The sequence below is a fragment of the Hemiscyllium ocellatum genome, chromosome 31 (assembly GCF_020745735.1).
Source record: "Hemiscyllium ocellatum isolate sHemOce1 chromosome 31, sHemOce1.pat.X.cur, whole genome shotgun sequence".
Classification (NCBI taxonomy): Eukaryota; Metazoa; Chordata; class Chondrichthyes; order Orectolobiformes; family Hemiscylliidae; genus Hemiscyllium; species Hemiscyllium ocellatum.
This window is the reverse complement of record NC_083431.1, coordinates 49,913,103-49,940,129: the sequence shown is the minus strand read 5'-3', so window position 1 is coordinate 49,940,129 and position 27,027 is coordinate 49,913,103. Positions and strand designations below refer to the sequence as shown.

General features: G+C 43.9%; 1 protein-coding gene across 2 annotated transcripts in view; it reads left to right on the top strand.

The window, feature by feature from the left end:
- LOC132830323 (protein spinster homolog 3-like) overlaps positions 1–27,027 on the top strand; it is a 142,416-nt gene that overhangs the window by 713 nt on the left and 114,676 nt on the right. Inside the window, exons 1-2 of one of the 2 annotated variants that reach the window (XM_060847932.1) lie at positions 21,686–21,769; positions 25,588–25,653. Coding sequence is in view for 1 of the 2 variants with exons in the window: in XM_060847931.1 (XP_060703914.1) it covers positions 25,588–25,653 (66 nt within the window). In the remaining variant the exon portion in view is untranslated. Of the gene's footprint in view, positions 1–21,685; positions 21,770–25,587; positions 25,654–27,027 lie in introns of those variants that run through there. The other variant, XM_060847931.1, reaches the window with a different exon arrangement.

The following is a 27,027-nucleotide window of genomic DNA, read 5'->3' as shown; positions in this document are numbered from 1 at the left end:
CCCCTCTCTCCCATCCCTTCCCCCTCTCCCAACCCTCTCCAGAGGACTGCCCCTTATGTCTCCTGGAACCAAAGTCCATCTCTTTTTGTTGCTTCTTTCAGATTTTTGGTGCTTTTAGTTTTATTCTGGTACAGGATGTGGGCATCGCAAACCAGGCTAGCACTTCTAATAGTTCTGTTTCCACGCTGTATAACCCTGGCCAGAGTAGGCAGCGCTGTGCCAAAGCTCCAGTGCAGTGTTTGTGCTCTGCCCCAGTGATAATGAAGTACTGCTAGAGTGGAGTGTACCTACAGGGAGATGGTAGATTGTGCAGGCAATGCTCTTCCCATGTGGCTGCTGCAAGAGAGTGGGTTAAGTGTACTTTGAAATGTTCAATAGAGTTAACCAGAGGTGGTATTAAACAAGGTTTTACTAATAAGGATTTAATAATGCAGTCATATTGTTTCCGAATGATTCAGATTATCAGCTACCTGGATTTTGAAGGTAATATTATTTAAAAATGAACTGTCACTCCTTGATTACAGGGAAAGAGGTTTGACTGAAAGCATTTAGCAGATATTGTTTGGGGATAGAGAAAGTCAGTTGCCGTATTAATTCAATTTCACAAGGTAACAGTGAATTGTGGCGTTGTTTCTATCATTCCATTGTGTGTCTGAAAGATTGTTACAGACGACTGTTTTCATGAAGATTGTGGTTTTCCTGAGGTCCTAACCTGTGCCGCCTGTTAGTGCACTCATTAATCACAACAACAGCCTGGCAGTAACTGGGCTGGCAGACCAGCAGAGGCAAGGGGAGTGGCAGTGCCTGGCAGAGTGAGGGGACTGTGTGATTGGCAGTCTGTAATGTCCATCCCTTTGTTAGGTGCTGATGGAAACGTGTGAAACCACTGAACTACCAGAAAGGGCAGGGTGACACAGTGGCTCAGTGGTTAGCACTATTGCCTCACAGTGCTGGGACCTGGATTCGATTCCAGCCTTGGGTGACTGTCTGTGTGGAGCTAGCACATTCTCCCTGTGTCTGTGTGGGTTTCCTCCTACAGTCCAACAATGTGCAGGTCAGGTGAATTGGTCATTCTGGATTGACCATAGTGTCCAGAGATATGTGGGTTAGGTGAATTAGTCAGTGGCAAGTGTAGAGTGATAGGGGAATGGGTCTAGATGGGTTACTCTTTGATGGGTCGGTGTGGACTTGTTGGGCCAAATGGCCTGTTTCCACACCGTAGGGATTCTATGAAAGACTTCCATTTATGTGGCACCTTTTACAAGCTCAGGATGTGAAAGCACTATTGAAGTATAATCACAATTAGAGGATCACTGAATGGTTAAAGTTTAGATGGAAAGCTGTGGCAGCTCTCTGAAAAAGCAATTCATTAAGACCCACGACTTCGCTTTTTCTCCTAGCCCTGAAATTTCTTTGCTTTTCAGGTAATTGTCCAGTTCCCTTTTAAACTCCACAACTGACTGAACCTCCAGTACACTCTCAGGCTCTGTGTTTCAGATCACCCTAACCCCTCACTGCAGGGAAAAATGTTTCTCCACTTATATCTTTGCACCCTTTGCCAATCACTGTGAATTGGTGTTGTCAGCTTCTCAATATTCCTGCCAATGGGAACAATTACTGTTCCATCCACTAAGTCTCAAACAGTCAGGATATTGAATGTCCCTCTCAAATCTCTCAAGTTTCACCTCTCTAAGGAGGGACCCAGCCTCCTCAATCTATCTTAGTCACTGAACTTCCTCAGTCCTTGGACTCAGTGTTGTGAATCTTCTCTGCACTCCCTCCAATGGCTTCACGTCCCTTCTGAAGTGTGGTGCCTGATATGGGATGCAGTGCTGCACCTGAGGCCGAACCAGTATTTTTCATGGATTCATACAGCATAGAAACGACCCTTTGGCCCATCAAATCCGCACTGACGTAACTACCACTAAAGGTGACCTAATCCCAATTTCCTGCATTTGTCCCATATCCTGGAACTTGTGATAATCCAAATATTTTTTTAAATGTTGAAAGGTTTCCGGCCTCCACTTCCTTCCCAGGCAGCACATTCCAGATTCCCACCACCCGCTCACTAGAAGGTTTTTCTTTTCCCCAAATCCCCTCTGACGCTCCTGCCCCTTTCCCTAAAACTGTGCCCTCTCGTGATTGACCCCACAACCAAGGGAACAGTTGCTCTCTATTCACCCTGTCTGTACTCCTCATAATCTTATATACGTCAAACCGCCTCAGTTTCCTCTGCTGTAAACAAAATAATTCAAGTCTATCTGGTCTCTCAGTATAGCTCAATCGTAACTTCCTTGCTCTTATAACACTTTGCCCTTGTTTATAAACCCAGGATTCTGCAAACTTGATTAACAGCGCTTTCAGTCTGCCATTACTGTCAGTGATTTGTAAACATTCCCCCCGCCCCCCCCCACCAACCCACCCACCATGTCCTTCTGTTCCTGCATGTCAGAAGGAATGTGTATAATGTAGGAAACGTTGCAACCAATCAAGGCACAGCCGGATCTTGTGAACAGCAATAAGATCAATGTGCAGTGCTGTTGGTTGAGAGATACAAGTCAGCCAGGAGAAATTCCCTGACATTCTTTAGATAGTCCAGTGGGGCTCACCAGAAAGGTTTCAGTTTGATGTTTAATCTGAAAAAGAGCATTCAGCGCTGCACTGGCTGTGTCACAGCCTACATTCTGAGCTCATATTTCTGCAGTGGGGCTTTAACACATAAACTTCTGACTCATGCTCTCGCTGAACTGTGGTTTGATCTGCCCTCCCAAAATGGAAAGGGTATTTGGAAATGGGTATCTGGGGCACACCTCTGACTTCTTGGAATTGGCATCTTCCAATTGGCAAGGCTAAGACCAGACTCTGCTCCTGGCGAGACCCAATGCTGTTTTAGGATTAGGACAGAGCTCTGGTCACTGAGGAAGAGAAATAACAAACAAACTTCTCAAATAGCACCATCCAAATCCATGAGCACTTCATCTGGAAGGACAAGGGCTGCAGATACATGAGAGTACCACCCTTGCAAGTTCTCCAAGTCACTTACCATCCTGACTTGGAAAGATATCACCAATTCTTCAGTGTCACTGGGTCAGATTCCTGAAATTCCGTCCCTAAGGACATTGTGGGTCTACACAAGAAATGCAGCGATTCTAGGTGGCCTATTGTATGAATCGCAAAGGCTTTGAATGCAGGACCAGCAAGTATTTAGGAAAACTAACAGAATGTTATGATTTATCGCAAGAGGAATTGAATGTAAAAATAAGGCGAGGGCTGTTGTGGTGACACGAGTGGTAGTGTCTCTATCTCTGAGCCAGAATACCTTGGTTCAACGTGTACCTGTTTCAGAGATATTTCATAACATTGCCGGGGATGGAGGGCTTGAGTTATAAAGAGAGGTTGGATAGGCTGGGAATTTTCTCACTGGAGTATAGGAGGGTGAGAGGTGACCTTCAAGAGGTTTATAAATTCATGAGGAGTATGGCAGGCTATTTTTCCCTAGTGTGAGGGATTTCAAGACTAGGGGGCATATTTTTAAAGTGAGAGAAGAAAGATTGAGGTGTAGTGGACAGCGAAGGTTACCTCAGATTACGACAGGATCTTGATCAGATAGGCCAATGAAAAGTGGCAGATGGAGTTTAATTTAAATAAATGCGAGGTGCTGCATTTTGGGAAAGCAAATCTTAGCAGGACTTATACACTTAATTGTAAGGTCCTAGGGAGTTTTGCTGAACAAAGAGACCTTGGAGTGCAGGTTCATAGCTTCTTGAAAGTGGAGTCGCAGGTAGATAGGATAGTGAAGAAGGCATTTGATATGCTTTCCTTTATTGGTTAGAGTATTGGGTACAGGAGTTGGGAGGTCATGTTGCAGCTGTACAGGACATTGGTTAGGCCACTGTTGGAATATTGCATGCAATTCTGGTCTCCTTCCTATCGGAAAGGTGTTGTGAAACTTGAAAGGTTTCAGAAAAGATTTACAAGGATGTTGCCGGGGTTGGAGGATCTGAGCTGGAGGGAGAGGCTAAACAGGTTGGGGCTGTTTTCCCTGGAGTGTCGGAGGATGAGGGATGACCTTATAGAAGTTTTTAAAGTCATGAGGGTCATGGATAGGGTAAATAGACAAGGTCTTTTCCCTGAGGTGGGGGAGTCCAGAACTAGAGGGCATAGGTTTAGGGTGAGAAGGGAAAGATATAAAAGAGACCTAAGGGGCAACTTTTTCACGCAGAGGGTGGTACGTGTATGGAATGAGCTGCCAGAGGAAGTGGTGGAGGCTGGTACAATTTTAACATTTAAGAGGCATTTGGATGGGTATATGAATAGGAAGGGTTTGAAAGGATATGGGTCGGGTGCTGGCAGGTAGGACTAGATTAGGGTGGGATATCTGGTCGGCATGGACAAGTTGGACCGAAGTGTCTGTTTCCGTGCTGTACATCTCTATGAGTCTATGATTCTATTTAAAGAAGACACGAGAGGCAATTTTGTTTTACAGAGAGTGGAACAAAGTTGCAGAGGAAGTGGTGGATGCGGGTACATTGCAACATTTAAAAGGCATTTGGATAAGTACATGAGTAAGAAATGTTTGGAGGGATATGGGCAAAGTGCAGGCAGGTGGGACTAGTTTAGTTTGAGATTATGGTCATCATGGACTGGTTGAACCAAAGGGTCTGTTTCTGTGCTGTATGACTCTACAACGCTATAACTCATTGATTAAAATGTTTACAAAAGTGGGGAGTCTATGCTTCAATTATACAGTGGACACGAGTGTGACCACTGCTAGAGTGCTGTGTATGCATCGGAAGCAATTTGGGAAATGTTTACTTCAGAATGTGGATGTACCTACTAGAGAAGGTGCAAAACCTGACCTACACTTAGGAAATAAGGCAGGGCAAGTGACTGAGGTGTCATTGATGGAGCAGTTTGGGACCAGAGACCATAATTCTATTAGTTTTAAAACAGTGATGGAAAAGGATAGACCAGATCTAAAAGCTGAAGTTCTAAATTTGAGGAAGGCTAATTTTGACAGTACGAGTACCATATCCTTTATCCAAAATCCTTGGGGCCAGTTGTTTCTCAGAATTCAAAATTTTTCAGATTTTGGAATAAATGACATTTTCACAGAGAAATAAAAAGAGATTGCCTAACAGCAGACACACAGGTGAATAATACAAGCGCTGAGACACAATTAACGCCTGCTAGTGCTAGGCCACGCCGCCACATCAAGTTTAAGTGGGTTCAAGTGGGTGTGGAGTTGGGTCACCAGGTCGCGTGCCAAAATGATGCTCCACACTCCATGAAAAATTTTGGATTTTGGAGCTTTTCGGATTTTGGAATTTTGGATAAAGGATTGTGTACCCATATTAGGCAAGGACTTGCAAAAGTTGATTGGGGGCAGACGTTCGCAGGTGGAGGAACGGCCTTCACAAATGGGAGGTCTTCACAAATGAGATAACGAGAGTCCAGAGACTATTAGGGTGAAAGGAAAGGCTGGTAGGTATAGGGAATGTTGGATGACTAAAAAAATTGAGGGTTTGTTTAAGAAAAAGAAGGAAGCATATGTCACGTATAGGCAGGAGAGATCAAGAGAATTCTTAGAGTATAGAGGGAGTAGGAGTATACTTCAGAAGGAAATCAGGAGGGCAAGAAGGGGACATGAGATAGCTTTGGCAAATAGAGTTAAGGAGAATCCAAAGGGTTTTTACAAATACATTAAGTAAAAAACCGTAACCAGGGAGAGAATAGGGCCCCTCAAAGATCAGCAAGGCAGCCTATGTGTGGAGCTGCAGGGGATGGGGGAGATATCAGACAAGTATTTTGCATCAATGTTTACAATGGAGAAGGACATGGAAGATATGGAGTGTAGGGAAATAGATGGTGACATCTTGAAAAAAGTCCATGTTACAGAGGAGGAAGTGCTGGATGTCTTAAAACACATAAAAATGAATGAATCCCTGGGACCTGATCAGGTGTACCCTAGACCTCTGTGGGAAGTTAGGGAAGTGATTGCTGTGCCCCTTGCTGAGATATTTGTATCATTGATAGTCACAGGTGAGGTGCCGGAAGACTGGAGATTGGCAAACGTGGTGCCACTATTTAAGAAAGATGATAAGGACAAGCCAGGGAACTATAGACCAGTGAGCCTGATGTCAGTGGTGGGCAAGTTGTTGGAGGGAATCCTGAGGGACAGGTTGTATATGTATTTGGAAAGGCAAAGACTGATTAGGGATAGTCAACATGGCTTTGTGTGTGGGAAATCATGTCTCACTACCTTGATTGAGTGTTTTGAAGAAGTAACAAAGAGGATTGATGAGGGCAGAGCGGTAGACATGATTATATGGACTTCAGTAAGGCCTTCGACAGGGTTCCCCATGGTAGACTGGTTAGTTAGGTTAGACCTCACGGAATACAGGAAGAACTAGCCATTTGGATACAGAACTGGCTTGAAGGTAGAAGGCAGAAGGTGGTGGTGGAAGGTTGCTTTTCAGACTGGGGTCCTGTGACCAGTGGTGTGCCACAAGGATCGGTGCTAGGTCTTCTACTTTTCGTCATTTGGATGTAAACATGGAAGGTATTGTTAGGAAGTTTGCAGATGACACCAAAATTGGAGGTGTGAAGAGTTGGACAGCGAAGAAGGTTACCTCAGAGTGCATCGGGATCTTGGTCAGATGGGTCAATGGGCCAAGGAGTGGCAGATGGAGTTTAATTTAGATAAATGCGACGTGCTGCACTTTGGGAAAGCAAATCTTAGCAGGACTTATACACTTAATGGTCAGGTCCTAGGCATAATGCTGAACAAAGGGTTCAGAAAAGATTTACAAGAATGTTGCCAGGGATGGAGGATTTGAACTATAGGGAGAGACTGAATAGGCTGGGGTTGTTTTCCCTGGGGCATTGGTGTATAAGGGGTGACCTTATAGAGGTTTATAAAATCATGAGGGGCATGGATAGGATAAATAGACAAATTCGTTTCTCTGGGAGTCCAGAATTAAAGGGCATAGGTTTAAGGTGAGAGGGGAAAGATATAAAAGGGGCCTAAGGGGCAACTTTTTCACGCAGAGGGTGATATGTGTATGGGATGAGCTGCCAGAGGAAGTGTTGGAGGCTGGTACAATCACAACGTTTAAAAGACATTTGGATGGGTACATGAACAGGAAGGGTATAGAGGGATATAGCCCAAGTGCTGGCAAATGGGACTAGATTAGGTTGGGATATCTGGTCGGCATGGACAAGTTGGACCGAAAGGTCTGTTTCTGTGTTGTACGCCTCTATGACTCTGTGACTAATACTGGGAATGGATGGTTGTCTTATGGGGAGATGTTGCTCAGGCTGGGCTTGGAGTTCAGAACAGTAAGAGATGGCTTGATTGAAACAGATTAGATTCCAAGGGCTCTTCCCAGGGTCAATGTAGAGGGGACATTTCCTCTTGTCGGAGAGTCTAGAACATGGGGTTACTGTTTAAAAATAAAAGATTATCTATTTAAGACAGGGAGATATTTATTTTCTCACCAGGTCATGAGTCTTTGAAACTCTATTTCTCAACAGGCAGTGGAAGCAGAGCTGTTGAATATTTGAAAGATCGGGATAGATAGACTTTTGATAAGGTTATTAGGAATGATTGGCAATGCGGAGTAATGATCTGTAGAATCGGACAGCAAGCCGAGAGGCTAAATGGCATACTCTGGCTTCGAATTCATCAGCACTTTCTCTGAATGGCTTCTAACATTTATACACAGTACTACTTCTACAGCTGCAGTTTAAATGTCCCTAATTTTAAATTGCATTCTCCTTAGAATAAATGCTTGAGACGACCTGGACACAATGGGTCAAATAGCCTCAGTTTGGATTCAAGTTGCTTGTTCAGTTTGAGAAGCTCTCTGTACGCATGGCTGGAGTGAGCTGTTTTGGGTGAAGTTTACAGGGAAAAGCACATTTGAGACTTCTGACACCCGATGACAACGGAACAGAGATTAAATTACAGAAGTATCTCTTCCTGCTCTCTCACTCTCGATGTTGCAAACTCCTTCATGGAAAGTTTGTATTGGTTTACTTGGTCTGCAGCAAAAATGTCCAGCGGGCACTCTTCACCATTCAAAGTAAAATAAAATCATTTCATTATTTACCTCCAAATCTTACAAGATGATTAGGGGTTTAGATAGGGTTGACCATGAGAACCTTTTTCCACGTATGGAGTCAGCTGTTACGAGGGGGCATAGCTTTAAATTAAGGGGTGGTAGGTATAGGACAGATGTTAGGGGTAGATTCTTTACTCAGCGAGTCGTGAGTTCAAGGAATGCCCTGCCAGTAGCAGTGGTGGACTCTCCCTCTTTATGGGCATTTAAATGGGCATTGGATAGGCATATGGAGGATAGTGGGCTAGTGTAGGTTAGGTGGGCTTGGATCGGCGCAACATCGAGGGCCAAAGGGCCTGTACTGCGCTTATTTTTCTATGTTCTATGTTCTATCTCTCTGTTATCTGCTTAGTTCATCCTGTTATTCGTTAATTGATTTGTGTCTTCGTTGTTTTGAACTTTACAGAAGATTTTCAACAAATATAGAAGCGTAGAATGTCACAGCTCAGAGTCAGGGCCATTGCAATTCCTTTATCAACCCAGAAATCTCTGTTAAACTGATCAAACTGTGCACACCCTTAAAAGCCTGTTAACTTTAAAAAAAAACTCGACGAATTTTAACTGGCCAATCAGCTGCTTGGGGTAACTCATCGCTCCTTTTAACATAGTCGAGTGTGATGTTTTTCTCTTATTTTTGGTGACATCTAGGAGGATGGACTTTGCCACCTTCATTGTAGATCAGTCAGAATTTGAAGTTTTTTTCTGGGGTCTTAAATGCTTCAGTCCCTATCAAGTGAACCGTTTTGACACTGGCTTGGTAGAAGGATAGAGCTAGGAACACTCATTTTAAACTTTCACCCAGGAAGAGATCCCATGCCAGGCTAGGGTTGATGCTGGTCCCCTTCCTGAATGAGTCTCACTTGCAGGTTGTAAATGCTGTCTCTTAGGCAGGCACACACCCATTTTTGAAGTCAGGCGAGATTCAGCATAAATCTAGGCTGAGATTACCATGCAGTACCGAGTGAGTGCTATTTCATTGGGGATATTGTCTTTCAGGTGAGACATTAAACAGAGAACGTAAAGAATCCCATCGCCCTATTAGTTTAGGGTTGCAAAGTTCTCCTGGGTTGTTTCTGACCAAAATGTACTCTTCAACTCACTGCCTCAATAGGTTAAAAGCAAAATGTTGCAGATTCTGGAAATCTGAAATAAACACAGCAATTGCTGGAAAAACTCAGTGGATCTGGCATCACCTTAGGGGAAAGAAACTGTTTACGTTTTAAGTCCAATATGACTTCTTCAGAAGTGGTTCTGGTTCAAAGACAAGTCTGAAGAAGAGTCATGCTAGACTTCAAACATCAACTCTGTTTCTCTCTCCAGAGATGCTGCCTGACCCCACAGAGTCATTCCAATCTGACCTGGTCCCACCTACCAACATTTGGCCCATATCCCTCTAAACCCTTCCTATCCATGTAGCCATCCAGATGCCTTTTAAATGTTGTAATTGTACCAGCCTCCACCACTTCCTCTGGCAGCTTGTTTCACATGTGCAACAACCTTGTGAGAACAAGTTACCGCTCAGGTCCATTTTATATCTTCCTCCTCACCTTAAACGAACGCTCTCTGGTTTTGGACTTGCTGCTCCGGGATAAATAAACTTTGGCTATTCACGCTGTCCTTGCCTGTCATGATTTTATAAACCTTTAAAGTCACCCCTCAGCCTCCAACACTCCAGGGGAAAAAGCCCCAGCCTATTCAGCCTCTCCCTGTAGCTCAAACCCTGCAATCCCAGAAACATTCTTGTAAGTCTTTTCTGAACCTTTTCAAGTTTAATAACATCTTTCCTTCAGCAGGGACACTAGAGCTGAACACAGTATTCTAAAAGTGGCTTTACCAATGTTCTCTACATGACGTCCCAACTCCGATGCTCAATACACTGACCAATGAAGGCAAGTGTACGAAATGCCTTCTTCACCACCCTATCTCCCTGTGACTCTATGTTCAAGGAAACTGTGCACCTGCACCCTCAGGTCTCTTTGTTTCACAACACTCCCCAGGTCCCACCATTAGGTGTATAAGTCCTGCCCCCATTTGCCTTTCCAAAATGCAACACCTCACATTTATCCAAATTAAACTCTATTTACCACTCAAACCCTGCTAAGTTTCTCCATGGGTCATTGGGTCATTCATCTCTTGTTGCTTGTGAGAGTTTTCTTTCCAAATTTAGTGACATCAATCACTATACTTCAAAATGCTTCATTATTGTAATGTATGATAAGTATTTTATGAGAGATGGGTGACACTGCCATCCCTTAACTACTGATGAGACCAGTTAAGTGTGAACCACATTGATCTAGATCTGGAGTCAGATACGAGGCAGAGTGGGTAAGAACATTGACAGACCAGATGGATATTTATAATTGAAGCTGAGTTCCTTTCAGTTCCAGATTTATTAATTAAACATAAAAGATGCTGTTTTGAATGGAAATCTCTCATTCACCACTTCAGTATTGGTGAATCTCTGTGTGAGTAAAGTAAATAATTGCTCTTGATTGGGTCATTAATCTGGGGGCTAGCTGAATGTGAGTACTCTTCTGTACAGAGATGAGTATCCTACTGGATATCTACCTGGTGTTAACAGAGCCCAAAATTCTTTTATCTTTTCATCTGGGGTGGGACTCAAATCCATTAATCTTTCCAGTCAACGAGGTGGCAACTAGTGGTTAGCACTGCTGCCACAGCACCAGGGACCCAGATTCAATTCCAGTCTTGGGTGATTGTTTTGTCTGGAGTTTGCACATTCTCCCTGTGTCTGTGTGGGTTTCCTCTCACACTCCAAAGATGTGCAGGTTAGGTGAATCAACCATGGGAAATTGACCATGGTGTTCAGGGATGTGAAGGTTAGGTGCGTTAGTCAGGGGTAAATATTGGATAATAGGGTAGGGGAATAGGTCTGGGTGAGGTCTGGGTGGGTTACTCTTTGGAGGGTTGGTGTGGACTTAGAGTCATAGAGATGTACAGCTGCTTCGGTCCAACCCGTCCATGCCGACCAGATATCCTAACCCAATCTAGTCCCACCTGCCAGCACCCGGCCCATATCCCTCCAAACCCTTCTTATTCATATATCCACCCAAATGCCCCTTAAATGTTGCAGTTGTACCAGCCTCCACCACTTCCTCTGGCAGCTCATTCCATACACGTACCACCCTCTGTGTGAAAAAGTTGCCCCTTAGGTCTCTTTGATACCTTTCCCCGCTCACCCTAAAATTATGCCCTCCAGTTCTGGACTCCCCCACTTCAGGAAAAAGACTTTGTCTATTTATTCTATCCATGTCCCTCATAATTTTGTAAACCTCTGTAAGGTCATCCTCAGCCTCCGACGCTCCAGGGAAAACAGCCCCAGCCTGTTCAACCTCTCCCCATAGCTCAGATCCTCCAACCCTGGCAACATTGTTGTAAATCTTTTCTGAACCCTTTCAAGTTTCATAACATCTTTCCGATAGGAAGGAGACCAGAATTGCACTCAATATTCCAGCAGTGGTCTAACCAATGTCCTGTACAACCACAACATGACCTCCCAACTCCTGTACTCAATATTCTGACCAATAAAAGAAAGCAAACCAAACACTTTCTTCACTATCCTATCTACCTGAGACTCCATTTTCAAGGAGCGATGAACCTACACTCCAAGGTCTCTTTGGTCAGCAACACTCCCGAGGACCTTACCATTAAGTGTATAAGTCCTGCTAAGATTTGCAGCACCTCGCATTTATCTGAATTAAACTCCATCTGCCAGTTCTCGGTCCATTGGCCCATCTGATCAAGATCCTGTTGTAATCTGAGGTAACCTTCTTCGTTGTCCACTACACCTCCAATTTTGGTGTCATCTGCAAACTTACTAACTGTACCTCTTACGCTCGCATCCAAACCATTTATGTAAATGACAAAAAGTTAGGCCAAACGGCCTGTTTCCACTACCGCAAAGTGAAGGCTCACACCCCTCTCAGTGTACCTTAATGAAAAAAATCTTGTACTTTTTGAAAATATAAGCTATACTGCCAAACAAACAAACTCGGAATGATTGATTGCAATCAATTAGATACTCAAGTATGTCTTTATCTGTTTAGGCTTGTTGTGTCATTGATCAATCATTCAGGGATGTTACATGATTTAAAATAGGATATTTCATCAGACATTTCAAGAGACAAAAAGCTCCACTCTGTCTCTTCCTGTGGTGCTGATTAATCATGGTGCGTGTCACTGACAACACCAACATTTGTTTAATGTCTCCAAAATAAGTGTTTAATTTATAAAATTTATACACTTATAAAATGAAATTACAGAAGCATTTCAGCTTGAAACTTACAGAATTTGAAATAATATTCAACTCACAGCTATTCCACTCAATATGATCATGGAGAACAATTGCAACATTTGGATTCCCTACAGTGTGGAAACAGGCCCTTCAGCCCAACAAGTTCACACTGACCCTCCCAAGAGTAACCCACCCAGACCTATTTCCCTCTGACTAATGCACCTAACACAATGGGTAATTTAGCCTGGCCAATCCACCTAATCTGCACATTTTTGGATTGTGGGAGGAAACCGGAGCAAACCCATGCAGACACAGGGAGAACATGCAACCTCCACACTCAGAGTCACCTGAGGCTGGAATTGGACCCAGGTCCCTGGTGCTGTGAGGCAGCAGTGCTAACCACTGAGTCACCATGCCACCCAGTAATGATAGGTACACGGATAGGAAAACTTTCAAGAGATATGGGCCAAATGCAGGCAAACGGGACTTGTTCAGTTTGGGATACCTGGTGGGCACGGAAAAGGTGGGCACGGAAAAGGTGGACCAAAGGGTCTGTTTCCATGCTGTACATCTCTTTGATTCTAAGAATTGAAGTAGCTTGTGGTCAGATTAATTAAAATGCTCACAAGCAAAGAGAGTAGCCAGAGACTTGATCTGAGCTTGATGTTATGCAGTTTGCATTAACATCCTGGTTGTTTTAGCTGCAGAAGTGTTTCTCCAGTCCCCATCTCCCAGGCAGCACCCCCCAAGGTGACATCATCATTGACATCATCACATTCCAGCTCTCGTGTTGTCATCACTTGTTTGGTTCTGGTGAAAAGGTTGTTCTTGTTCTGTGTCCCAGTGCCACTGCATGTCCTTAACACTGACCTGGAGCACAGGTTCCCACACTCCGGTGACAAATTCAACAAGAATCTCAGTAAACTGCTCAGGAAATCAGCAAATTGTTTTCATGTCTGCATCCCTGCTACAGCTCTCACTCTGTCAGGATCCAAGTAAAGTCCCTTTCTTGGTCTACATGATCTACGTACTTTGGGCATTTTCAGTCTTTTCCTGCCCCAAATCAGGCTCATCAGGTGAGCTTTCTCTTACAAACATACCGGATTCTGAATGTAATCCGTAATAACTTTTTCCATTGTTTCTCTATTCCCAAAGAGAGACAGATTATCCATAAAAACTTCCATTCTGGGAAGATTATCCTGTGCTGTCCGTGTTGATTTTCTTCTGGGGCAAGTGGATATGCCAAACAGTCACGCGTACCTCCTGAATGACATACAGCATGTAGCTGGGATTCTGCTGCTTTTATCAAGTGTCCCGTGCCCTTAATCATCCTTTACATCCAGGATAGTAAAGACCTTGGCCGTGACAAGATGTGGCTAAGTGTCTTCAGTTGTTAGCAGGGAGTATCAAGATGTCTTCAAGGATTCTTTGAAATTTGCATCCCAGGTAGGCAGGGTGCTTAAGAAGGCATTTGGTATACTTGCCTTCATTGCTGACACCTTTTGAGTATAGGAGTTGGGACATCCCATTAAGGTTGTACAGGATGTTAGTGAGGCCTCTTCTGGAGTACTGTGTCCAGTTCTGGTCGCCCTGTTATTGGAAGGATATCATTAAACTGGAGAGGGTTCAGAAAAGAATTACCAGGATTTTGCCATGAATGGAGGGTTTGCATTATAAGGAGAGGCTGGATAGGCTGAGACGTCTTTCACTGGAGCATTGAAAGTTGATTCTGTAGAGATTTTTAAAGTCATGAGGGACATAGATAAGGTGAATGGCAAGTGTCTTTCCCCTCGAGTAGGGGATTCCAATCATGATTAGATTAGATTAGATTCCCTGCAGTGTGGAAACAGGCCCTTCGGCCCAACAAGTCCACACCTACCCTCCGAAGAATAACCCACCCAGACCCATTTCCCTCTGACTAATGCACCTAAAACTAGGGGCAATTTAGCATGGCCAATTCACCCTGACCTGCACATCTTTGGACACAAACTGGATTAGCAGCACGGTAGCAGTGAAAATCTCTGGAAAGCTGAGAAGGTACAGAGAAACAAAGGAAATAAAGGTGGCATATTTTTAAGGTGAGAGGAGGAGGATTTTATAAAAAGACATGAGGGGCAAGAATGGTTCATGTGTGGAATGAACTACCAGAGAAAATGGTTGGTGCAGGTACAGTTACAATGGTTAAAAGACATTTGGATAAGTACACGAATAAGAAATGTTTGGATGAATGTGAGCCAAGCTCAGGCAGGTAGAATTAGTTTGGTTTGGGATTATGGTCGGATTGGACTGGTTGGACCGAAAGGTCTGTTTTTCTGCAGTATGACTCTATTTACTGAGACCTTCAGCTACCTTTTCCCCCAGCCCCCCCCCCCCCCCCATTTCTCTCTCCATCCCCGAGACCCCAGCCTCATTCCTGATGAAGGCCTTTTGGCCGAAACGTTGATTTTCCTGCTTCTCAGATGCTGCCTGACTTGCTGTGCTTTTCCAGCACGCTCTAATCTTGACTCTATTTCCTTTGTTTCTCTGTACCTTCTCAGCTTTCCAGAGATTTTCACTGCTACCGTGCTGCTAATTCAGTTTGTGGTTTTGTCCGCGGAGCTGGGAATTTGTGTTGCAGATGTTTCATCCCCTGTCTAGGTGACATCCTCAGTACTTGGGAGCCTCCTGTGAAGCAATTCTGTGATGTTTCCTCCGGCATTTGTAGTGGTTTGTCTCTGCCACTTCCGGTTGTCAGTTCCAGCTGTCCGCTGCAGTGGCCGGTATATTGGGTCCAGGTCGATGTGCTTATTGAATCTGTGGTTGAGTGCCATGCCTCTAGGAATTCCCTGGCTGTTCTCTGTTAGGCTTGTCCTATAATAGTAGTGTTGTCCCAGTCGAACTCATGTTGCATGTCATCTGTGTGTGTGGCTACTAAGGATAGCTGGTCGTGTCGTTTCGTGGCTAGTTGGTGTTCATGGATGCGGATCGTTAGCTACCTTCAAGTTTGTCCTATGTAGTGTTTTGTGCAGTCCTTGCATGGGATTTTGTATACTCCATTGGTTTTGCTCATGCTGGGTATCGGGTCCTTCGTTCTGGTGAGTTGTTGTCTGAGAATGTTGTGTGCTGTTATGAGTCCTAGTGGGGTCGCAGTAGTCTGGCTGTCAGTTCATACCAGAACTGCAAAAAGAGGAAGGAGAACACTATGTATTCGCCAAAAAACGGATACCCGTGCAATTTCATCAACAGATGCCTAAGGGAAAGACAATGGAACGAGGACATGCCACAACCCAAAGGACTAGCCACACTACCATACATCAAGAACATTTCTGAACTGACAGCCAGACTACTACCACCACTAGGACTCATAACAGCACACAAACCAACAGCCACTCTCAGACAACAACTCACCAGGACGAAGGACCCGATACCCAGCATGAGCAAAACCAATGGAGTATACAAAATCCCATGCAAGGACTGCACAAAACACTACATAGGACAAACAGGAAGACAGTTAACGATATGTATCCATGAACACCAACTAGCCACGAAACGACATGACCAGCTATCCTTAGTAGCCACACATGCAGATGACATGCAACATGAGTTCGACTGGGACAACACTACTATTATAGGACAAGTCTAACAGAGAACAGCCAGGGAATTCCTAGAGGCATGGCACTCATCCACAGATTCTATCAACAAGCACATCGACCTGGACCCAATATACTGGCCACTGCAGCGGACAGCTGGAACTGACAACCGGAAGCGGCAGATTCAAACCACTATAAATGCCGGAGGAAAGATCACTGAAGCGCTTCACAGGAGGCTCCCAAGCACTGAGGATGTCACCTAGACAGGGGACGAAACGTCTGCAACACAAATTCATAGCTCGGCAAACAGAACCGCAACAATGAGCACCCGAGCTACAAATCTTCGCACAAACTTTGAATAAAAAAAACTGCAGATGTTGGAATCCAAGGTAGACAGACAGGAGGCTGGAGGAACAGGCAGGAGGCTGGAAGAACACAGCAAGCCAGGCAGCATCAGGAGGGACAGGCAGGGGGCTGGAGGAACACAGCAAGGCAGGCAGCATCAGGAGGAACAGGCAGGAGGCTGGAAGAACACCGCAAGCCAGGCAGCTTCAGGAGGGACAGGCAGGAGGCTGGAGGAACACAGCAAGCCAGGACTGAAGAAGAGTTAAACCCAAAACATTCACTTTTTCACCTCCTGATGCTGCCTGGCTTGCTGTGTTCCCCCAGCCTCCTGCCTGTCCCTTCCGAAGCTGCCTGGCTTGCTGTGTTCCTTCAGCCTCCTGCTTGACTACCGATAATCCAATTTGTAGCAGCTGTCCTGTCCCTTGATTACTCCCTTTATATCCAACTCCTTGCCTTTCAGCCTGGAGTTCGGAGCACTCCCTAGCAGTTGCTGAGATAGTCTCTTTTCTTTGGCTTTGTGACGATCTTCACAAGGAAGACACCCAAAACCTGTTAGAACATTTGGTAGTCATTTAGGATCCGTTCAGCAGTTAATGGCTTGTGAAACTCTGTAAAAACCTCATCTGGTATCTTCAGAATGTTTTTATTTTATGGGGAGGCAGTGGCCTAGTGGTATTATCTCTAGACTCTTAATTCATAGACCCAGGTTAATGTTTTTTTTAGATTAGATTAGATTAGATTACTTACAGTGTGGAAACAGGCCCTTCGGCCCAACAAGTCCACACCGACCCGCCGAAGCACAACCCACCCATACCCCTACATTTACCTCTTACCTAACACTACGGCAATTTAGCATGGCCAATTCACCTGACCCGCACATCTTTGGACTGTGGGAGGATTGTTCCAGGCACCTGGGTTAGAATCTCACCATGGCAGATGGTAGATTTGAATTCAGTAAATGTCTGGAATGAAGAGTCTACTGAGGACCATGAATCTATTGTCGATTGTTAGAAAAACCCATCTGGTTCACGAATGTCCTTTAGGGAAGGAAACTGCCAACATTAGTCTGGTCTTCATGTGACTTCAGACCCACAGCAATGTGGTTGACCCTCTGGACAATAAATGCTGGTGTAGTCAGTGACGCCGACCTCCTGAGAATGAATTAAAAAAATTTACTTCTTCAAAACTGAGACTAGCTTCAGCTGAGATGAGTGGGTTTTGCTGCAAATTCACAACTTCATACTTCCTGTTAAACTGAGCTCTCAGTTTCATTAGGTCTTGTGACATCATAGCCTCAACCTTCCTGACTAGGATTTAATATTTGGGTCACCATCTTTAGCTACTTCCCATCGGTGTGTGAAACACATGATTGGATGAAGCACTGGTTTCTGGCTGACTCTTCATGTTCAATTGCTGTTGTCCTTCTGCAGTCATTATTCTAAGAGTCCCAAACCATTTGTCCTCTTCAGACTTGACAGCACCAGCCTGCGTTGTATGGTAAAATGATTCATCAGAATCATCATCTGACATGGTGGCTCAGTGGTTAGCACTACTGCCTCCTAGTGCCAGGGACCTGGGTTCAATTCCACCTTGGGTGACTATCTGTGTTTGCGTATCCTTCCCCTTGTCTGTGTGGGTTTCTTCGGGTGCTCTGGTTTTCCCCACAGTCCAAAGATGGGCGGGTTAGGTGGATTGGTTAAGCTAAATTGCACATAGCATTCAGGGATGTGCAGGTTGCGTAGGTTAGCAGGGTTACTGGGATAGAGAAGGGGGTGATGGATCTGGGTGGGGAGCTGTTCAGAGGTTGGTGTGGACTCGATGGGCCAAATGACCTGCTCCCACACTGTCGGGATTCTATGACATCTCTCCAGCAGTCATCCTTCCAGGCTTGATTGATGCATGTTTGTGTCTAAAGTGAATCAGCTTCTTGTCTTTAGAGCAGTCCAACCCATCCCCCACCACCAATGCTGGGGAGGCTTATATCTCTACTAAATGATCTCGTTTGCAATATTTATATCCTTCTCCATAGCCTCGATCTTTCTGCTGCCTTTTCTGCAAATATTGCTTCCTTTCTTCCCCAATAGGTTGTTGGGATGTGGGTAACCTGGAACCAGGGTGAGGAACATTTTTGTAAGGATGGGAGAGCAAACCTGTGACAAACCCTCCATAGACAGAGCAGCAGCCGGAGAGGATAGTGAGGTGTGTGAGGCGAAGCTGCGGTGATATCATTGGTACATGTGCAGGCACTTCCTGTGGCCAACTGATGTCATGAGTCATGTCTGTCCAGCATTGGGGGCCTTTTTGGGAGTTGAGATAATTGCTTGATTTACTGTTTTTTGTTTTGATTATTTGAATTGTTCATCAGAAATCCACTTGTTCCTAATGTTGTCATCTTGCCTCGACTTTCTAATCTGGTCCCAATCTGACATCTCTCAATAATAACTAAGTCATAGTTATTAAAAGGTCATTATAACTGCTGTACCTTTAAATATTGTTCAAGTCAGAATACATACTGACTTTGTTTTAAAGCAGGAACTGACTGATTTCAGGAACTGTGTTGAGGAAGGGCTATTTTAAAAAAAATTGTCTTTACTTTAGGACTATCATTAGCAAAGCCAGAATTCACTGCCTATGTCTGGCTACTCTTGAGACCACTGCAGTCCTTATGATTGTAGGTACTCTAACACTGCTCTTAGGGAGGAAATTCTAGCACCATGCCCCAGAAACACTGAAGGAACAATGATGTTTGTTCTAAGTCAGGATGGTGGGTGGCTTTGGAGGGGAACTTGCAGGTGGTGATGTTCCTATGTATCTGCTGCTGAAAATGTGTTGCTGGAAAAGCGCAGCAGGTCTGGCAGCATCCAAGGAGCAGGAGAATCGACGTTTCGGGCATGAGCCCTTCTTCAGGAATCCTGAAGAAGGGCTCATGCCCGAAGCGTCGACTCTCCTGCTCCTTGGATGCTGCCAGACCTGCTGCGCTTTTCCAGCAACACATTTTCAGCTCTGATCTCCAGCATCTGCAGTCCTCACTTTCTCCTGGGTATCCACTGCCCTTGTCTTTCTGGATGGTAGATGTCATGGGTTTGGAAGGTGCTTTGGGAGGAGTCAATAGTGAGTTGATGCAGTGCAACCTTTTTACTATTCCTTCAAGCGATGTAGACATTACTGACAAAGCCTATGATTATTGTCCATTCATAACTGCTTGAATTGAGTAGCGTGCTGGACCATTTCAGAGGATGGTCAAGAGCCCACTACATTGTTATGGGTCTGGACTCACATATTGGCCAGGCCAGGTAAGGATGGCAATTTCTTTTCTGAAAGGAACATGAACAATGATAGATTTTAGGACAATTGATAGTCTCACAGTCACTTGGAGATGATACACATTGCTGTCACTGATTGTTGGTAATGGAGGGAGCGAATGGCCCTGAGAATCATAATTAGTGTAATTCCCCTCATCTTAAGCAATACTTTCACAGGAGGCTCACTGGTGATGTTACCTAGTATGATGACAAAATGTCTGAAAAACCTTCCAGCTCAGCGAGTAAACCTACATCCAGAACCTCAACTTGAGCTGCAAATCTTCTCAAAACTTGCTAAAACCTAATATCTGTTCAGTAGCTAATTTCCAATGTTCGAAACAATTGCTTGGATTTTACACACTCACACACTCTCTTACACACTGAAATGCAATTCTTTCCTTCTTAAATAAGGGGACCTTATTAAATACCTGAATCCAAGGCTTCAAACAAAATCTGTGAAACTAGGCCGGAGAGAGAGCTTGGGTGGGAGGGAGAGTGCATTTTTTCATTTGAACCACGAACATATGAAGGTAATCGTCGACTCCTGCTTTTGTCTCTGAGTCCCCGGGAACAGACGGCAGCTGTGACGAGCTCAGGTCAAAAATCGTCGTGACGTTAAAATCAGCTTTTGATTAGATTAGATTCCCTACAGTGTGGAAACAGGCCCAACCAGTCCACACCGACCTTCCGAAGAGTAACCCACCCAAAGCCTATATTTATCCTGACTAATACACCTAACATTATGGGCAGTTTAGCATGGCCAATTCACCCGACCTGCACATCTTTGGACTGTGGGAGGAAACTGGAGCAAACCCATGCAGACACAGGGAGAATGTGTAAACTCCACACAGACAGTCACCTGAGGCTGGAATCGAACCTGGAACCCTGGTGCTGTGATGCATCAGCACTAACCACTGAGCCACTGTGCCGCCAAAAGCTTGCGTCTTTTCTAATTTTCTTCAAACCCTCTTTTATATTATTTTATTTTATTGATTAAAAAATGTACTGGGGAGGGGAGAAAGGGTTATTTGGAAGTTGAGATGATCTTGAGATGAAAATCTGAAGAGTGCACTTGTCTGTGCTTGTTTGGCTAGAGGCCTGAAAGGCCTGTCTTCTGAGGGGATCTCGAGCAATTAAGCTCTACATTGTCTGGAGTTTAGAAGACTGCGAGGTGTTCTAGTTGAGCTATATAAAATACTAAAGGGTATTGACAGAGTAGGAGGAGAGAGGATGTTCCCCTTTCTGGGGCAATTTAGAATGAAAAGTTCTAGTCTTAGGATAAAGGAGAGCAGTTTTAAACCCGAGATGGGAGAAATTTCTTCTCTCAAAGGATTGTGAATCTGTGGATCACACTGTTCCAGAGTGTGGTGGACACCGGGATACAGTAAGTTTAAGGAGGAAATGGTCAGATTTTTAATGAGTAATGGGTTGAAGAGTTATGAAGAGTGGGTAGGGAAGTGGGGTTGAGGCCAAGTTGAGATCAGCCATGTTGAAGTTTAATGTCAGAGCTAGTTCGAGGGGCTGACTAGCCCTGCTCCTGCTCACCGTTCTTGTGTTCTTAGAGTCTAGATCATTTTTGAGGTTTTTGACAGAGTTTGACAATAACTGGTAATCTGTGAAAAAGCTGTGGTTTTCTGGATCTCTGAAACATAGCCTGTTGTGAAAAACTAGCATGACGAGAAAAAGATAGCCTTGCAAAAGTGATGTGAGGCTATCATGCTTGAGCACTCTGTGTACTGTGGCCTGGCAGCCAGTGTTGGAGGGTGGTGGTGTTTAGCAGCAATCTGTGCTTATGGTGATAGATCTGATCTCAAGTTAAAGCCTGTTGTCTTGCTGAAGTAACCTGAAACAAACCAAACACGTCCTTCTGGTTTCACAGGGAAAACTACAGGAATGTGAGAAACATTCTGAGGGCAGCAGGAATGTTGCCATTTGCAAACAATTTTCTGAGGTTGCCTACGGCAAATTGATTTCAGAAAAGTGAAACTTTGGGAAAAATTGCAGTTCCAGCGTCTGATATCATTGCCTTCACGCTATGAGTCACTAACAAAACATTTGCTCGTTGGTGTGCCATCTATTGCAATAACAGGGGGAAAGGTCTTCAACCTAGAGCTTGCTCAGAGACATTATAACGTACCTCTGGAGCAGATGAAACTGGCACCTTTTGGATCAGAGGTAGGGACATTACCACTGCACAACAAGTGCACAGACTGAGTGTGAAGGGGGAATGTCGTGGAGGTGATAGTGGCTATTGTTTGGATTATGATGGTGTGGTGCAGTTCGCTCAGGAACTTCCGGTCACATTTACATACATATCATACTCAGGAGCTGTGCATGGTGTTGTGTTCCTGTCGATTCCAGATAATTTCATGAGATAAGACCTTCTGATGTAAAGATACTGTTACGACAGTGGGTAAAACCCTCTGCTAAGTTAAACCAGCAACACAGAAAAACTTCACCCCCTGCTGTAATCTGTTAAAATCCGAGAGGCAAAGAACTATCCCACAGGTGACTATTTAAAGTAAAAATTAACAACTTTGTTCTTTAATCCAACAGAGAATATTAAAACCAACAACTGTTTACAACTCCTTTCTCTTAAACCTATCTTTTACCTCCCACTCTATAATACTAGTCCGATTTTAAAAATCCAAATTAAGACTTATAAACAAAATTCAACTTTCAAAACCAGTCAGCTGTTGAGTCTTCTCTTTGTATCTCCCTCTGCAGATTTTCCTCTGTTGTCTTTTCAATGTTCTGGTGCGCAGACTTCTTTTAGACAGGTCCCTTTCAGAGAGCTGTTCTGCTGGCAGTCTGTACTTGTTGGCAGCTTGGCAGTTCTTTCCCTAACTGTTCAAAATGTCTGGTTTTATACCCCAAAACATCAGATTGTTTCATTGGTTTTATTATGATCAAAATACTAAATTCAAATTTGATTGCATTTTGGTATCTTGGGGCATAATTTAAACTGATTGGCTGAATTTGAATTTGGTTTTGTATCATGGCAACTCTCACTGCTGCTAGCTGTTTCAACTAAGTGTTATATTGTTCCGGACTTTAACCTTTGTCCTTGCTAGCTTTTCAACTCTCTTAAAGGTACAGTACCTCTCCACCTTCATAACCATATTCACCTCAGCTATAGGAGCCACTATTATTACTGTAACGTTATTGTTATAGCAGCAGCAATAATCAAAGTAACCGTCAGTAACCCCAGAAACCAGCTTATGTAAATCTGAGATCTCATAATGTTGTTAATAAACTTTGAGTTAGCTGTCTCAATCAGAGACCAGTCTTTGTGGTTTAGGTTACAAGGGGCTAAGATATAGAAACACTCAGATCATGTTATACTGGCAGTGGTGTGTGAACCAAGAAACCATTTCAGGTGGCACTCCTGTGCTGGGTAGGGAGTTTGCCAGGTTGGAAGCACAGGCATACCCTAGCTCCCTAGGATTCATTCAAATGCTCTCAATGTCCTATTAAGTAACCCAGCATTGGGTCGTTGGGTGGGGTTGAGTTAAGACTGGAAGAGATCCATGCAGACTGACAGCAGCCTGGTTGGATAAAGGGATGCGAGTGCATTTGTGTCAACTGGCCCCATGGCAGTGCATTGACTCAACAAAGGGAGGATTGCAGGTGAAACATTGAAATGTAGGAAATAGGAGCAGGGGTAGGCCATTCGGCCCTTTGGGCCTGCTTTGCCATTTAACATGACCATGGCTAATCATCCAACTCTGTACCCTGTTCCCACTTCCTTCCCATACCCTTTGGTCCCTTTAGCCATAAGAACTATATCTAACTTTATCTTGAAAATATTCTTTGTTTTGGCCTCAACCGCTTTATACTGCAGAGAATTCCAGACTCACCACTCTCTGGGTGAAGACATTTCTCCTTATCTCAGTTCAAAATGGCCTACGCTGTACCTTTTAGACTGTGATCCCTGGTTCTGGACTCTTTGGTTATCAGAAAACACCCTTCCTGTGTTTATTATGCCTTGTCCTACAGAAACATTTTAAGATTTCTATGAGATTCCTCCCCTCATTCTTCTAACCTCTGGTGAATATGGTCGTAACCAATCCAGTTTCCCTTCATATGTCAGTCCTGCCATCCTAGGAATCTTCCCTCCATAGCATGAACATCCTTCCTCAGATAAACAGATCAATCCTACACATAGTATTCCAGTTATGGTCTCACCAAGCCTTTGTACAATTGCAGCAAGATATCTGTTATGGACTAGGTCAGACCCCTTAAAACATTCTTAAGCAAGCTTCCCAGACCATGACTTTGCAATTTGTTTCAGTAAGTGTACAGGGAAAATTACCCGGAGTAAGCTAGCTAGGTTGACTACCAGGTTTTAAAACAGATAAAAACTTATTCACAAAATTTATACAATGAAACACAAAGAACAGAATAAGGAACCTCTACAGGACTCAGTCTATCCAAACTAGACTTAATTATGCTGTTTCGAATATACACAACAATCCCAATAAGCAAACGCCCTTTAAAACCTAGTACAAAGGGAACAAATGATTACAGGTTGAAGTTAGAAGGGCAAAAGGAGAGAGAGAGAGAGAGAGAGAGCTTGTTTCCACACAGCTTACTGTTGAACTCCCAACTAGTTCTGGACTGAACTGCTCAGCTGGAGAGCTGACCACTCCCCTTTAATTATACAGGTCACTTCTAAAACATGACCACTTTGGCCTGAAGTCTCATTTGTTTACATATGAACAAAAGGCTTCTCAATACCCTTTAATCTCTGTACTAAACTAGTCTAATCAGAGCCTGGCCCGTTTACCACCATTATAAAAAAAGTCAAGGTCACAGTGTCCTGGAGAAAAGGAACAGCTTTTAGAAAGAAGGGACCAGCTTTGTGACACATCCCTGCTCCTGTACTCGAATCCTCTCGCTATAAAGGCCCTGCAGAAGTGAACTTGTGTGTGTTTGGTGATGATACAATGGCTTTAAGAGGCCCAGTTTGTCATTATTTTGAAAGAAATGTTTTAAAGACAGAGGCACTGAGCTGTCTGTTGAAAACTCATAAACAGCTTGTGAGGCCTTGGGGTTTTAAAGAAAAGTTGAAAGAATAGAAACAGCCTTAATGGTTGTTGTCCGACAGCCACATGAGGAGGAGTTTTAGTTTTTTTGGTTTTCAGAAGCAGCAGTTGTTGCTGGCATCTTAGCAGGGTTGGAAGCTACAGTACATCTCTCCTGGCTGCTACACTCAGTCTCCGAGTTTTCTCTGGATGTTTTTCCTCTGGGGCTGCTGGATTTGCATGCAGGGCAATTCTGTTTCCCTGAATTTGCCTTTTGCCAAGGGTGTGTTTATGGCACGTTACTATATTGGAACAGTTAACTGTGCAGTAGTTAAACACATTGTTATTCTGTTAAGTTTTCCAGCAAGCCAATTCTTTTTGTTATTCTTCCTTTTCTTGTATTTGAACTAGTACAGGTGTATAAAGTGTGTTTTGCTTCAAATCTGGTAGTTTGACCAATCATGTTGCATCTGGAATGCTGTACCTTACACTTGTAAAATAAGAAAAAGTTAGAGTCTAGACAACCATCTTAATATATTTTGAGAGGGTCAGGTCTGGTCCGGTCCATAACAGTGTGCATGTAGACAGTGCATATATGTGGATAGAGCTGGGTATATACAGTGGGGGGAATCTGTTAAGGTAACGGTGTGGGTGTGGCTGAGACTTGAACTAAACACAAGTCTCCATGACCTTGCTCCTGACCAATAGTGTGGTTCTGTAGGATGTTATGATGTGGAGGTGCCAGTGTTGGCCTGGGGTGGACAAAGTTTAAAAATCACACACCAGTTTATAGTCAAGTAGGTTTATTTGGGAGTACTAGCTTTCAGAGGGCTGCTCCTTCATCAGCTAGCTGTGGAGCAGGACCATAAGACACAGAATTTATAGCAAAAGATCTGTGTCATGCAACTGAAACAATACATTGAACAAACCTAGATCACTCACTGAATTAGTGTTTGTCTCTCACAGGTGTCTTGGATGGCATTCAGGACTACTTTAAAATAAGCGACTCCTCTGCTGGTCTATTACAGACAGGTAAGTCTGAGGAACACAATTTTCCGGTATTCCTTCTAAGCTATACAGTTTCCCTTTCTTCTAGTCCCGTGTTTTATAACCATTTCTAGAACTTCCTGAGACCAATAAGACTGGAAGGTCAGAAATTCCATGACAATTGCAGACAGTGTTGAGCTGTTCCCGACTAACCCTTGAAACGACAGGGCAATCCCATGTTAAAATAATTAAACAACATCCTCTTCAGACTAGGAGGCTTGGGACCAAGCCGTTTTTGGAATTTTGACATTTTCTGGATTTTAGAATATCATTCGAATGCAAATGAATACTGTATATTCACCTAGGCTTAGGGCTCTTGTGAGCAGTGTTAGTTCCCCTATCTCTGCACCAACAGGCCCAGGGTCAGACCCTCTACTCCAGAGACATTTACTAAACATTTCTGAACTAGTTGATTAGAAAATATCTCAGATATTTACCTTGAATATAAAATATTCGTTCTTAGTCCTTGGCCCAGGTCCAAGAAAGAAACAGGTTTGGAATAACTGTAGTTAGAGCAGGGATCTTATCACCAACCATGCTCAACATCCGATCAGTCACACCCAAGGAGGTCTTTCCGTTGCTATGAAACACGCTTACACTCGAGTGAAGGATAGCAACAGGACAGGGCCCAATTTGCCATCACAAGACTGACCAGGAATCTCACCGACTGTGATGGCCTGCTGTTGGTGTGTGGGCAGGATTTACAGGTCAATACTGGACCTCTTTGGTCATGTGACAAACACCACTCTCTTGGCTCTCGAGTGGACTCAGACTCGGAGTACTGGCTTTAAGACGGACCCTTTGCCCCCCAATAGCTTGATAAATAGAAGGGCTATGGAGATAGGGCTGGAGAATAGGTAGCTCTTTCAAGAGTCAGTACTGACACAACGGGTCAAATGGCCTCCTTCTGTATTGTAAAATTCTATGATTCAGTATCTTTGTGTTTTCTAGGAAAAAGTTGGATAAGTGGAGGAAAATATGCAGCTAAGAGAAGAATGTGGGACAATGATAAGTGGGATTAGTTCTGAAATGGTCTCCTTCTGTTGGTCAACTGTTATCTATTGAATAAAAGGAAACAAAACTTTCATTTATAAAGCGCCTGAGAGAGCCTCAGGTTTTCGTATAGTCAGCTTTACAATGAAGGCAGTTAATTTCCATTCTGTAATCTCTCTCACACACACACACCACACACACACACACACACACACACACACATATACACACAGGCACACACACAGACACACACACACACACACACATACACACAGGCACACACACACACACACACACATATACACACAGGCACACACACAGACACACACACACACACACACAGGCACACACACACACACACACACA